The 14,967-nt window shown below is 32.3% G+C and overlaps 2 protein-coding genes across 4 annotated transcripts; one reads left to right on the top strand and one right to left on the bottom strand.

Annotated features, from left to right (window-relative positions):
* The first annotated feature begins 1,318 nt into the window (after positions 1-1,318).
* On the top strand, positions 1,319-9,171 carry LOC117237029 (GTP-binding protein Di-Ras2). Of its 2 annotated transcripts, XM_033500615.1 has the most exons (6): positions 1,319-1,599; positions 3,686-3,952; positions 7,161-7,656; positions 7,802-7,947; positions 8,053-8,318; positions 8,898-9,171. In XM_033500615.1, the coding sequence occupies exons 3-6, from the start codon at positions 7,470-7,472 to the stop codon at positions 9,118-9,120; spliced, it is 822 nt and encodes a 273-aa protein (XP_033356506.1). In that variant the 5' UTR covers positions 1,319-1,599; positions 3,686-3,952; positions 7,161-7,469; the 3' UTR covers positions 9,121-9,171. The 2 variants fall into 2 exon arrangements, with proteins under 2 accessions (XP_033356506.1, XP_033356505.1); XM_033500614.1 differs by lacking the exon at positions 3,686-3,952.
* A 1,673-nt stretch (positions 9,172-10,844) lies between these two features.
* LOC117237025 (regulator of MON1-CCZ1 complex) lies at positions 10,845-14,630 on the bottom strand. Of its 2 annotated transcripts, none has more exons than XM_033500600.1 (11): positions 14,414-14,630; positions 13,741-14,046; positions 13,469-13,643; positions 13,208-13,367; positions 13,014-13,122; positions 12,791-12,944; positions 12,623-12,686; positions 12,279-12,498; positions 12,000-12,169; positions 11,588-11,863; positions 10,845-11,421 (listed from the first exon to the last, which is right to left on the bottom strand). In XM_033500600.1, exons 1-11 carry the CDS (start codon positions 14,531-14,533, stop codon positions 11,160-11,162), a joined length of 2,016 nt encoding a protein of 671 aa, XP_033356491.1. In that variant the 5' UTR covers positions 14,534-14,630; the 3' UTR covers positions 10,845-11,159. The 2 variants fall into 2 exon arrangements, with proteins under 2 accessions (XP_033356491.1, XP_033356492.1); XM_033500601.1 differs by having other exon boundaries at positions 13,014-13,119.
* Between the last annotated feature and the right edge of the window lie 337 nt (positions 14,631-14,967).

The raw sequence follows: 14,967 nt of genomic DNA, 5'->3' as shown, positions 1-14,967 counted from the left end.
ACATTTGTAATACAAGTCTATTCCTTCATAATATGTTGCAATTTTTGTTTTGTACTCACGATTTACTCTATCGTACGTCTTAAGGGACATCTGTTGAATTATTAGAAAGAAATACTTCTATCAATATTTTTATTCTTGTTTCATACCCGAATAGTTACCAACGATTCGCCTTCTTTTTCTACCTGTATACGATCGGTTAATAATTGCATTACAGATACATCACTATTAATCATAATCATTAATGTTTCGATTTTTTAAACAAACTAAATGAACCTGAAATTATGAATTACACATTAACATTAACAAATTTATCATTGCTCAGCATACTTATGCAAAACTCTTGTGAGAGCATTCAATGCTGATAATCTATCAAGGGCAACTTTAATGCGTATCTGTAGAATTTTTTGCACTGCGTTTACAAATTTCAAAGTAGATGACACAAGTATGTGTAACAATATGTATAATACAATATTCATAAAAAGCAGTTAACACGATATAATAATAATAATAAAATGTGTAAGAGTATACGTAAAGTATACAAAGAAAAAGGGGAAGAAAAGAGACCAAGGGACACGATCCGTAAGAATTTTGTATTTATGTATGTATAGGTACGTATAGGTTAAAGTTAAATGATGAAACGTAGGTAAAACAGGATGTATTATTCTCTTGTAGATAGAAAATTTATTTAACGTCTATTATTGATAATCTTTACTTTGATTATTGTCTAAAAATGGATTTGAATTTATCAGTATGATTTTGCAATTATCGATGCAAATGTAAACTTGTCTTTTATACTTATTATTGACACATAATTGTTTATTTCGTGTTATGGAAAATTAATTCTATCTCATTGTATTATGTGTCCTAAGCGATTTTTAATTAATTTAATCTAGAGAAATACCAGAGAGTTATGTAAGGACTTTAGTCATCGATAAATGATAATTCAATGTTGTGAAAATACTCGATCTTGCACTAAGTATAGTTATCCGAAATTATTTAATGATTATTTAATGATGATGAGAAACGTTAGTGCATTACATACGCACATACATAGATGGCGAAATATGCTTTTCATCAAACACTGGCATATTCAAATTGTACCTGGTTTCATGTAGGAAGCATCAGGATATTATCACAACATTACTTTATCATACATATGTACATATTATTATATAAATTGTATTGTGATTACAGAGCGTGTGATATACAATAATATTATTGAATATTAATAATAATTGATTTTCCTATACTTCTTTATATTATATTTGTCAAATTGCACGTATGAAACCGTAATGAAAGGAAGAAAATGAATGTTCCATTATACAGGCACAATCGACCGCATTATCGGAAAATAAATAATGCTGCGCACGCTCCTTAAAGGGAAGTTGATTTTCATAGTACCCGGCAGCTAACGCAAGTCATAACCATAACAGAACGCTGTGAGGGGGTTGTTCAGTGTCGCCTTGACAGCAATCGGAGTTGGAGTTGGATCTGTTTTTCTTCTATGGTATTCATGCGCGTTGTCTAACAGCTTAACCAACGATCTACTCTATTATACATCTTAGATTAAAATCTACTGCTGATTATATTTTTCTTCTGGTAAGTGATGTTTTTCATATTTTTCGAATAATTTACAAATAATACTCTTCGATACTGATTATTTTTGGCACAGGTATACACATTCACGTGTTTGATCGAATGCAATATATATGTGTTCTGTATTTAATTTTCACTTTATTCATTAATTTTATCCTACTTTGATAAAAATAGAAAAATAGAAGGGATCGAGATTTAGTGGAACCAAAAGATTTTTTACAATATCATTGCAACGTCAACCCCTTAACCTACGATTTACGTTCGAGAATGCCCGTAATATTTACGTTTGGTCCGATCATCGTACTACGGGCTATGCCCATAATATTTACGTTTGATCCGATCATCTACTGCGGGCTATGCCCGTAATATTTACGTTCGGCCCGATCATCGTACTACGGGTTATGCCCGTAGTTGTAGGTTAAGGGGTTAAACATACATGTAAATACATATAAATTATGATTGTCCGATGCAATGAAAAAAAATTTTTTTTTAAATTACCTATACATGCATACATGTACATAGCATTTAGCGATAAATCGAGGGGACATCAACAGATATGTTTCTTCAGTTTCTTCGTCTGGATTTATACAATGATAACTAATCTTTACTTTTATTTTTTAAAACTGTTACATATATCCATTTTCCATATTTTAGTACATTTTATCGTTCAACATGGCTAATATCATTTTACGATTTCGTCACTGTTACGTTTTAATTTTGTTTTAATATATGTACTTTCTCTTTAAAGTGTTTTTTTCTAATTCTATATATTCCTTTTCAAAAATATAAACAAGTGTTTGAGTTTTGAACCTATAAAAAAATTAGAGATTTTTAAGGTTATGTACGTTTTTTTTCAACTATATGTGCATTATATATAAATATAGTCGCATACATAGTATGTACGCATGTTTCGTATAGACAATATACGAGTAATATAAAACACAAAGTTAACTGAACTTGAGATATTTTTGTGAGAAACTACATGACATAAAAAATCAGTGGGGATTATAATGTAATTAACCTTGATTAAAAGAAAATTAGATAATCATTATTTTAAGTTGCAAGATATTCCAATTGAATAAAACAATTACTTATTATAATTGCGTCGTTCCAGTTCGTAGAACAGTGCAACTAATATTTTAGAGATAATAAAACTAAAATAAATTTAATTTTTAAAGGGAAAGATTGGTTGTATAGAATTCTTTTCTTGACGAAAACACAGCGAAGTAATCTGTTTTTCGTATCTATATTTCTCATGTTTCATTCGCTTTATCAATCAGCAAATATCAGTTTTCGAATTAGTTAAATTCAATTGTCCGAACGTTGTTCGAGTTTAAGTTGTTTCTTTCATTCAGCAAAAGAAAGTTAACGAAAACCTGTCTTTTTATTTAATAAATATTATACATTTGCTGGAAAAAACAATTAATTGTAAAATGAGAAGAAAAAACTGCAGAAAACAAAGAAAATGATGAATTATTAGTAGCTTTTGCGATGATATATATATATATATATATACAACAAAACAACAATAATGTATAAAACAAAACATAGTTTGGAATGTCTAATTTTCTTGTATGTATCTACATAGTATATGTGTAATTATACAGGGTGGTTGGTAACTGGTGGTACAAGCGGAAAGGGGGTGATTCTACGCGAAAAAAGAAGTCGAAAATATAGAATAAAAATTTTTCGTTCGAGGCTTTGTTTTCGAGAAAATCGACTTTGAATTTTCGCTCGGTACGCGTGCACTTTATCACGTCTCGTTATAACGGATCTCACTGTAGATTTTTAAAAAAATTAAAAAAAAATAAAAAAAATTTTTATTCTATATTTTCGACTTCTTTTTTCGCGTAGAATCACCCCCTTTCCGCTTGTACCACCAGTTACCAACCACCCTGTATATTAACCTTAACCTTAATCTTGAAAGTTTATCATATTAGTTAGTGTATTATACGTACCTGCCGCTTTTAATACCATCCTTCTAGAAGAATTCGTGATTTTTTTATATACATATTGCCACTTTTTCTCGCAAACACACACTTTTTTCGTGCCTTTCCTTTACTTTACCTGTTCTTCCCTCTTTATTAAGGGATCACGGTTATTCCTGATCATGTTCAGTAAATAGTGGGCTCATCTACATCGAAAATCGAATGTGAGACCACCCGATGTGTTCGTTAACCCTAAATCGTTACGCGACACGAAACAGGCGACGTGCATAAAATAAATGTTTTAAAAAACAAGTTCTAATTATTACGTCATACGGTGGACGGAGGATCGACCTTTGACATTAATGCAGGGCCGATAATTGTTTCCGGTTGCCTTGCGCTGGAATTGATATTGAAAAAAGGAGATAAAGGTAATCTTTAGAACAATTATTTCAAAAACATTAATATTGTACTATTTTACTCATTAACTGCATACATATGCATATACATATATACATACATACATACATACATATGTATACGTAGACATTTTTCCTGAATAACGTTGCTCTTTCGAGATTTTGGAATAAGTGCCGTGTACCGAGCGCCGAGTTATTCAACCCATCGTCAGTCTTGTCACAAAACCCCTGCCGTCTTGTCACAAAATTCATTACTTTCCTCACCCCATGAACAGATCCTTCTAACTGTAAGATATCCTTATGTGTCACTACACACTATACGCGTTGCGAGACACCGCGGATAATGTCGCTGCGTCATTGGGTCATTGGTCATACGTGCGTATTTCCTAACGACCAATTAGGGGAATATCGAGCTCCTTATTGACACCCGAAACTACAACACAACATCTGCGACTCGTAGAAGCTAAACTCGTGGCTTTTGAGAGTCCTTAACACGCATCGTCGTTACCTTTATAGAAGACGTAATGTTAACGTAAATTCATATACTAAAAATACGTGCTTCAAATTATTTTCGATTTTAACTCATTTACTCGATACATTGCTCGAAAAAAAAGGAAGAAATAGGGAAGGAAATAGTTTGTCTTTTGAAACAGAAATCCGGTCGTGAGTAAACCAATCGATGTTAACAAGGGTCGAGTAGAAAATTCGACACAATACACGACAATTTTTCCAATAAATGGGACCGTTTTGGAAGCAACAAAAAGAGAGAAAGATTAAACCGTTCGAGATAGGACAACAGAGAAGGGCGCTTGGCATAGAAATAGATCGGCTAGCAGCGCGCGTATCCTGCCTTTGATCGTTTCACGGCAGATCAACTCCAATATATGAAGAGTATGCCCTTAAATCTCTGTTATACACGTGTATTTTTAGCGCTTGAATCAAACGACTCACGCGAAATGGTCACAAATCTGTATTTAATTCCCGTTTCTGTTGTGAACAAGTAACGATACACGTAGCAAATGCAGACACTGAACTCAATAAACACATAATGGGAATTTGTTTTTCAAAGTTGCCATTAATCGGCAATATGGAAAAATAAAAGGTAGTATGCAAATATCAATTGTTGGAAGGATATACAATATGTACATACTATTTCGGCTTGGTATTCTATTCGCATGTATACTCCGTTTTATGCAAAAGAAGATTTGCAGCGTTCATTCGATCGTTATGTTCTTCGACGCAGCTATGAACTTCTGACTCAAAATATTATTTTCTCGACAAATGCTGACAATGAGTATTCGCATGTATAACTCTATTAACGATAACAGCGATAAAATTGAATTTGTTTCGAAAATGGATTAGAACGAGATGGTTAGACCGCGCAAACTATTTGATGCATCGTCCTTAATTTATCGACAAAATTTCGTGAGATTTGTTTCTTCTTGAATCAAGGAGAAAATCGATGAACAAATAGGGTAAGCGTGTAGCGAACGGAAATAAGATGCATTTGGTCTCTACAAAGTTTGTGCACGAACAACTCGCGAACGGCGAGGCGTGACGCGGCACAGCGGAGTCGTCCATTTGAATATCTATCGCGATGATACGAAACGCCACCTCTCACCGCATCGGTTATGTACCAACCAACACCCCCTTTTACTTATATACTTATTTATACTTTATACTTGCACTCGTACTTTACCTGGTGCTACTGCTTAACTACGATTAACCAAGTTATGCATTCGGATCAAATCAAGATGTACCCTCGACAAATAAAATACTATACTCTGATTTATTATAGTTCCTTAGTTTTCACGATGTGGCCACAACTTTCTTACATTAGTATTTGCGGTATTATATGTACATTTAAATCTATAAATGTATCATATATTCTGTATCATATGAGTATACGTATAGGTACATACATACATACCCATGTCGTGTGCGTATGATGTATGTATATACGTAAACGTACTATTGTATACCAGTGGTGCATTGCATGCATTATACTCTCTGTATACATCGCGCAACGTCGATTTTTTAGCGATTGGAAAATTTTGGGAATGTTTAACATTTTGCAATTCATCAAATAATAATATGTATTCCGATAACTGATCTACTTACGGGAAAACATATGCTTCAAGAGAAAAAGTCAATGGTCTTTTCGATAATCTAAAATAATTAAATAATAAATAATTTAAAAGATAAATAAATAAATAAATAAATAATTGAACACCGATAAACTGCAAGACGCAAATCATCTCAACGATATAGAATAAATACAAGTGACATTGTTTGCAATTGCACAGTTTGCAATTTTTAGGATTGCAACATTAATTAATTTTAACGTACTGATAGATAATAATAAGAATGAATTGAGCCTATTAACGAGAATCCACTAATCATTTTTATGTTTTCGTTTTTATTTTGAAATCATTCAAACAACGGAACGTTTTTCATACCAAAAGTTTCCGTTGAAATTACATTAATTAAAAGATATACATCAGAGTATCGTACAATGATCACGAGCGATAAACCATGAAGCATAAAAAAGCACCAAAAATATGCAAATGATTTGATTAACTGAATATTTAATATGATAATACGTATTTAAGCCAATTTTTCATATATATAACTAATGACAAAGATTTTTCGTTGATATAAGAGGGAAAGAAAAGTTGCAAACAAGTTGTTAGGTATTGCAGCGTGTTCGGACTAGCTCTGACAAACATAACGAGAAATAGTGTCGCAAAATTAGTTTCAATTGATAGCATATTATACGTAGGTTTCAGTTTCTTGGCTCACAACCAGATCCTTATTCATATAATATATTACATGTATATGAAATATATATGTGTGTTTTGATTCTCTGGCACTCGGTAAAACTGGCGTTTCGATCGATCATACAGCTTGCGAGACGTTGAAAATGCCTCTTTTGTTTGCTGTTCAAGTTTGCATCGTCGTGAATCGAATATAACTTCTATGCAGCAATAAATGTATCGCTTTACTTACACTTATTTACACGAAAATTAGATGTTTTCTCATATAAATGATATACCACACATTTTGTGCCTATTAAATCGTCGATGAATTCAAATATACATTCTGTATTTATTCAAGTTTCATCCGATCGATATTCGTCTTATTTTTTTTTTCAATTATTTTAATTGCATGAAATAAATACAATTTCGCTGATCGAATAAAATATAAATTTTGTTTTTAGCTGACAATGAGATTGGAATGCTGTGTAAAAAACATACTTTTACGATGTCAAGACGAACGAAAATTGTGAAATTAATTTAAATCGTATCTAACGTGGCGCATAAATTGCTCAAAACAAAAAAAAAGAAAGCGAAAAAGAACTGCCGAGAAGGGAAAGCAAGCAGAAACAAGAATATTACACATTTACCAATGGCTCCTTGAATTAGCATTTATCTACTTTATTCGCATTCGCATTGTATTCCTATTCATATTCGTATTCGCATTTGCGATCTCGGAATCAAATTACAGCAAGTTAAAGAAATTTTGTAAAATGGCCGATCATGAAAGAATCAGATTGGTGGTATTAGGTGGTGCCGGTGTTGGGAAAAGCGCAATTATACGTCGTTTACTTGGGCAAGGATTCAGCGAAAGGTACAGGCCTACCGTCGAAGACCTCTATTCGAGGGAATGCGTTCTTGGTACGCTCACTCTCAAAGTCGATCTTCTGGATACCGCTGGTAAATGTTTTCTCTTCTTTCGCCATCTAGCATTGCGTTATATATGTATTATATATAATATAATATATATATATAATACATACGTATATATGTATTATAAAAATGATAAGGACCAACATAGATAACGCATTTCATACGATTTCAGGAGATTTGCAGTTTCCAGCTATGAGAAGGTTGAGCATAGCTACGGCACATGCGTTTCTTCTTGTTTATGCCACGACATCGTTACCAAGCTTCGAATGCGTAAAGCGATGTTTCGAAGAAGTCAGAGAACAACGACCAGATTTTCAGGTACCATACTGAAAATAATATTAATTTAATAAAGTGAGAATATCATTTAGGAGAATATAAAGTATTATTCGTATTTACTTGTTTCCACATTTGACTGTGCGGCAGGAAGTACCGATAGTCGTTGCGGGAAACAAAGTGGATCTTGCAACGATGCGAAGAGAAGTACCAATCGAAGACGTGAGTGAATGGTTATTTTGTGAATTGCCGAAACTTCGTGCCAAAGTAATGGAATGTTCAGCTAAGGACGATTATAATGTCAAAGATATTTTCCGATGTTTCGTCACTTTATCCAAGATAGTGCCAAAGAATCATGTTGGCGAGTCAGACGAATCGGCCCTTCGACGAAGATGTTCGGCGTACGGATCGCGCAGGTACTCTCTCTTTTTCTTCTCTCCCCTTTCTTTTCTCTTCGTTTCTCACCTTTTCTCATTTCTCCTTCAGTCATTATCTTACATTCTTATTACGGTACTTTATCTGTTCTACATGCCGATTAACTTTGCAGCATACATATCGCTTTCTTTTCGTTACTCGTGACTTTCTGACTAATTATAAACAACAAATTTCCAAAAATGTAATATGTTATGCCACATGTCCGTATAGTATACGTGCAAGTACGTAAAACACACTCGTGTTACTATACAGTTGAGGAGATTGGAAGTAACACATAAACGTACGGTCCTTATATTTGGAAAATATTACAATATCATTTACTTTAAATTGAATATATTGTCAATCGCAGTATTGTTAGGAACGCCAAGATTAAGTATCCCTCGGCTTTACTGAAACATTTTTCAAACAAACTAAAAATTGTAGCTCGATATCTGGTTGAATAAAGGTAAAGAAGATTATGTTTAACGCGTCGCGTAACGCTTTTATAATGTTACGAACCCTTTCCCAACATATACATATGTAGTACTCGATCGTTACTTGATCGATTTCGCGTATTACAGAAGCGATCGAGTCGGTAGGTCTGGAAGTCCACATGGCAGAACCGGAAGCGCCGGCTCTGTTGGCAATTCTCAGCAACTGGTCGCAGCACAAAGTTCAAATGTCGTCACTGTCAATGAGGAAGCGAAGAGCAAACCGCGCAGTCGTAGCTTGATTCGACGCACTTCGCGAAAAACCAAACAACAAATTAGAGACACTTATACGGATGACTGCAACATCTCGTAATTTTCACCCTCTCTCCACTTCTCTCTCTCTCTCTCGCTTGCTCGCGCTCTCTCTCCCCCTTCTATCTATCTACAGTGCCGAACAAGATTACAAGACATTTTGCATATTTGAATATTTCGTATATTTAAGAGAAGAAAATGTACACTTTATACATCCTAAATGTTACATACTATCTCCAAAGTATAGACATAAAATCTTAAGTCCGTAATATGATATACAACGTAAAAATTAGGGAAAGAAATGTGAATTTGCATTATAATTTTGGTCAGACAAAATTATAAGATACCTGGCATATTTTTCATTTGACGATTTTTTTCAGTATTTTATCCGACTACGAGCAGACACAAAAATGAAATTTCATCATCTAATTATAATATTAGAATTTGTTATAATATTATTTAAAAGAAAAAGAAATTCTCAAATTTGTACTTCTTTCCTCACTCTTATGTTATAAGCACATATACCATATTATATGAACTGGTTTTGTGTACTCACTTTGGAGATAATATGCAGCATGTAGGGTGTATGTATATTCCCTTCTTTTAAATATATGAAATATATGTACAAATGTATGAAATGTCTTGTAATTTTATCCAATACTGTAACCATCTATTTATCTATCTCTATCTTTCTCCACCCATTCCCTATTTTACTCACCTTTTACGTGTAATTGTTTAACTCTTTGTGTATATCTTGTCGCAAGATTCGCTAATGAAACGATATCATAGTATGTACTGCGAATCGTGTACGTTCGATCATTTTCGTTTTCGCATTAAATAAATAGCACGAATCTGATACGATACGTAAAAGCACTCTCATCTCGTATGCGATAGCATCTCATAAGATAGCAACAAAAAATATGCTAATGTCGATAAAAGATTTTGCCACTCTTGGTCGTATACAGTGATTATAAAAAAAGGACCAAATTTTCCAGTTTTAATAATTATAATGTACTTAAAAACAATATTTCACGTTTTCTCTCCTTAATTTTTTTATCCTTAGAAAAAAGTAAAAACCAATGGACCAATCAAAACTCATCCCACTCTCCTTCTTCTCTTTCCTCTACTAAAGGATTTTCATTTATTCATATTTTTTATCTATTTTAAACCAGTCCGTCCGTTTATACGTTGATATTTTCACATCTTAAAATGTGTAACAATTGTCCGTTCGTCAAAAATTGTCTGAAGCACTTTATATCATTCTGTCTTTATATGCGTGTACGCACGCATGAGTACGTATACTACTGCGCGTACGCTACATATTGAATACCATGTGTGTTAAATTTAAAAATGTGTATACACCATCAAAACAGTCCGATATCGGTATATGGAAAGCGTGGGACTATTACGTATGGTATATAAAACAAAACTTTCAATATTTATATCAAGTCGATCTTTTTAAGTGATCCTGCTTCAATTCTTTCACCAAGGATGCAAAAGTTGTACTTACTAAATATTTCAGCAATGTCGACGAATAATGAACAGAAGAATATTTTTTCTATTAAATGTCCTGAGGGCTACTTTCATGAATTGAAACATATATAAATTTAACTATGCATATTACGGCAGAAGTGTGGCCGTGAATCGTGTATTGCATATCGTGTTTTGCATTAAAAAGAAAATTATTGTCGTAACGATACAAACAACACCAATTAAAGGACAAATAATCATCACATATCGAAACCAAATGTGTTTGGAAAAAACACGAAATATAAATACGACATGTACAATTTTTTAACAGGCTGTATTAGTTACACAAAAGTTGTTGTAAGTACTACAGATATTATATTCCTAATATAATTATATATCTAAATATAATTAAATATGCGCGGATGTATGTGTGTATGTATAATATATGTACAATACAAAAATATTTTACAAATGAAAATATATAAAATGAATAAATATGAAAACAGCTAAACAACATTCTAATTGTAACACATTATAACTTTTAAATATATAGTTGGTGTTGTTTCATATTACAATAGAATCGAATTGTATTATTATTTAAAGAATACAGTCAGAGAAAAGAGCAAAAGCTCACGATGAAATTGTAGTAACATTGGAATTTGTGTCCGAATTACAACCATTATCGATTCCTTCAAATAAATACTTGTAATGTTGGATGTAAGGCTGATAGCGCTCCCCTTTTGTAAAGCCTGTAGTATTGTATAAATATAAATTACGCTGTTTAAAAAATTTGAAAACCGAATAAAAGAGGGTTGCGTCCTCAGTTGCCTTTGCTGCTTCCAGAAATTTTCTGTCAGACACCTGATCCACCATTCCAACTGATCGAATGTAACTAAAATTAACGAACAAGTGAATAACAAAATGACGAATCGATCTGCAGATCGAGATTTTCGATCGACTAATTTATCTCATAAACTACGTTGTATGTCATTCATGTGCTGTATGCTGTATGTTATCTTATTACGGATACATGTATAACAAAAATGCTTAACATTTACCGTAGCGCTGGTAAAATGTATCCTTTCGATAAAAGAACTTCGATTATTTCTTCATGAGCATTTCCTAAACGTTTCAGCATATCCAGTGCAAGCTGATGAGCAGCTGGATACAGATTCTCTAAAGAGAGCAATAGGCACGCAAGAGGTTTCGAATCGGCAACTACATGATACTGTAGTAACTGGTGAAGTTGGTAGTATGCTTTACGCTGAACTAATGTTGTAATAACTAATTCGTGTAAATAATGCTGTACGGGTATACTGTGTTCCGCCAATGATCTAAAATGAATAACACAGAAAAATTTAGTTATAATATTATACGCTAAGCGATCAGAAAAACATGCAAATTTTTGCTTTTTAATACGAGAGAGAGAGAGATGGGGGGGGGGGGGGGGGGGGGAAGAGAGAAAAATACCTGATATATTCTAAAAGAACCCATACAATCATTTTTGGTTCAATGGTATTTTCAGGAAATTTCGATAATATATAACTATATACATCACTTTGATCCAGCAGTAATTTATACTTGTAATTTTCTGTTGTCGTGCTTAAGCATTTTGCGTTATTTTGCAATGGAGTACCCATCTGAATAAGCATTATATATAATCAATAGAAATCAGAATAAATTAACTAGTCAACTAAATAAATAAAAAGCAAATAAATAAAGCAAAGAAAAACAAAATTACATAATTACCTGATTTTGTATTTCATTTTCTAAATAATTCCTATAGACGGAATTTAACTTGTTGAATATGATTGGCATATCCATTAAACTTATAGGCAGCTGCATCATAAAATTTTGTAATACGTGTATCAAAATGTACTTTGTATTTGTCCGTTGCATTAAAAATTCGACGAGCAACACTTTGTCTGTGATAAGTCTCGTCAAAGACTCCAATTTTAATTCAATATACCTATACGTATATATGAAGCACAATCGTCAACAGTATTACAACAAATATTTTTACATTTGGTTTTTACTGTATATATATAGAAGAAAAAAAAAGGTATTGTGCAACAAAACAGGTCATTACGCACCAGAGGCAACCTAATTTTGCATCAATTATTATGTTTGGTTGAAAGACAACCCAATTTGGCGAATCTGTTGGTAGAACACTACTATTAAGGAAATACATGAAAGATACAGAAACAACAGAAATATTATTTTATATTTCAATGTCTCTATCTCATTTTTGTTAAGGATACATAGTTGGCAAGGCTGATATGTTTCATTTGACAAGGTTGTTCCTGGAACTTTTAAACAATATGGTTTGATTGGTTTTGCTGGTGCCATGCTAGTATGATGCATTACAGTACCATCGCTTATGCCCGATAACATAATATCAAAAATCATGGAAGTCTACAGAAGCATATGCATATTTATCATTTCTTATACATTTCATGTTTCAGTGTGCATTGGTTTACTTACTTTTGTGGTTTGATGATGAACAATAATAAGGTTATCTACAACATTAATGGCAAATTTACCACTAACATCGAGTTTCAAGATATGACTTCTTTTGATTGTTGTCATTCTACTTGAAAAATATAAAAGAAGTATAAGATATAACATAACAGATATAAAGTTAACTTTAAATCAATTAATGACTATAAAAGACATACTTATGCACAGTATATATATATACAGAAGCAGCTCCAGTAGAACGATTAGTACCTGGTTGATGACGTAGCAAAATAATGCAAGGTATCCCATATAAAACTGTCAATGCCACGTCTCTCTCATAGACGGCTAATTTTCCTGGTTTTGCTGTACCAACTTCCACTAAAATGATTTTAATAGGGACAAATGATTTTATTAGGGTTATTCCTAAACAATGTTAGATTTACCACAATATTTCTTCATATACCAAGTGGGTTCCTTACCCTCGAATTTAGTTAATTTATGAAGATTTCCAGGTGTTACATGCAATGTCTGCATTTGATTTCCCACTGTCCCTGATGATAATAATACTAAATAACTTTGCGGACAAAATACAAACCAATTAACACCTAAACTTAAACATTTCAAAAATCTGACATTGCGTTTTTCAGGATTTACCTAAAATGATTAAATGCCTTTAATTATTGTGTATGTTACTGTAAACACTAATCATAGATTATATACAAATATTTATTTAAATCTTTTTCTCTTTTACTTGAAATAACTCAACACCATAATCAGTAACAAACAATATTTCATTTCCATGTGTCCAAACAAATCCCAATATAGTTGCATTTTTTCCTTTACATGATTGCGAATATTCTATGTTATCTAGTCCAGCTACTGGTGAATAATTTATAAATTCAACTGAAGAATTATTATGTTGCACCGCCAGTATATTCATATCAGGAGAAAATTTGATAGAGATCACTGGACCTTTATCTTCCATTCGGAAACTTAAATTTTGATTTGGTCCTTTAACTAATACACCTGTCACACCTCCAGATCGAACAGCAAATACCTAAATCACAAATAAATTTTATTCACTGACCAAATTTCATTCTAAGATACAATCGATCATAGAAAGATTCTGGCACTGTACAAGAAGAAGGAAAGCTTTTGAGTTATTATTTATTATTGTCTAAATATTAAAAAAAATACTGAAAAAGCGCAAATTTATTCTTTTTCAGTGTATCTTTTAATATTTAAACAATAATAAATAATAGCTCAAAAGTATTTTTCTACTAATAGCAATAGTATAACGTAATACATTGGTTGGTTGGTTCTTGTACATTTACTGAAGATATAGAGCTTAGAAATTAAAATTATACTATGTTCAAATCCTTTCATGACTGACTGTACATAAACGAAGAAAATCCATTTCTAACCTGTTGTTTTGAATCATCAAAGAAAACGTTTGTCAAACAGCTGACTGATTCAAACCTAATTGGATCTGAAGATAGTTCTAGATAATAATCATCATGAACATATTGATCAGCGGCTTCCATGTTTTTCAATTGCTCAATTAATTATAATCAATGCTATGTTTAAAGTTTAACAGACCTACAGGACCACGAGTGATCAATTTATGTACAATGTACATCTGACTCTGACGTCTCTAACTACAGTACACTGTACAGCGTCACTATCACCCACTATATATACGTATAATTATTCATACATACATATTTACAAAGTCCAAACATATTGTTTCGATTAGCAAAATTGAAAATCCTTTTAACGTCTTACAGTGAAGTATATTTTTCGAAGTAGTATCTTCAATTTACTATTACTAAACTACTTCAACTGTTACTACTAAATCGATTATTTAATATTTTTCGAAATGTTGAAAGTTTTATTTTTCTCATTTATTCAAATAGTCTAAAAGTCCTAAAATTTAAATATAAAATATATATACATATGCCACAGTCGTATATACAAT

The sequence above is a fragment of the Bombus vosnesenskii genome, unplaced genomic scaffold (assembly GCF_011952255.1).
Source record: "Bombus vosnesenskii isolate JDL3184/JDL3185 unplaced genomic scaffold, Bvos_JDL3184-5_v1.1 scf7180000013353, whole genome shotgun sequence".
Taxonomy (NCBI): domain Eukaryota; kingdom Metazoa; phylum Arthropoda; class Insecta; order Hymenoptera; family Apidae; genus Bombus; species Bombus vosnesenskii.
Note: the sequence above shows the minus strand (reverse complement) of the source record. Positions and strands in the feature narration are given on the sequence as shown.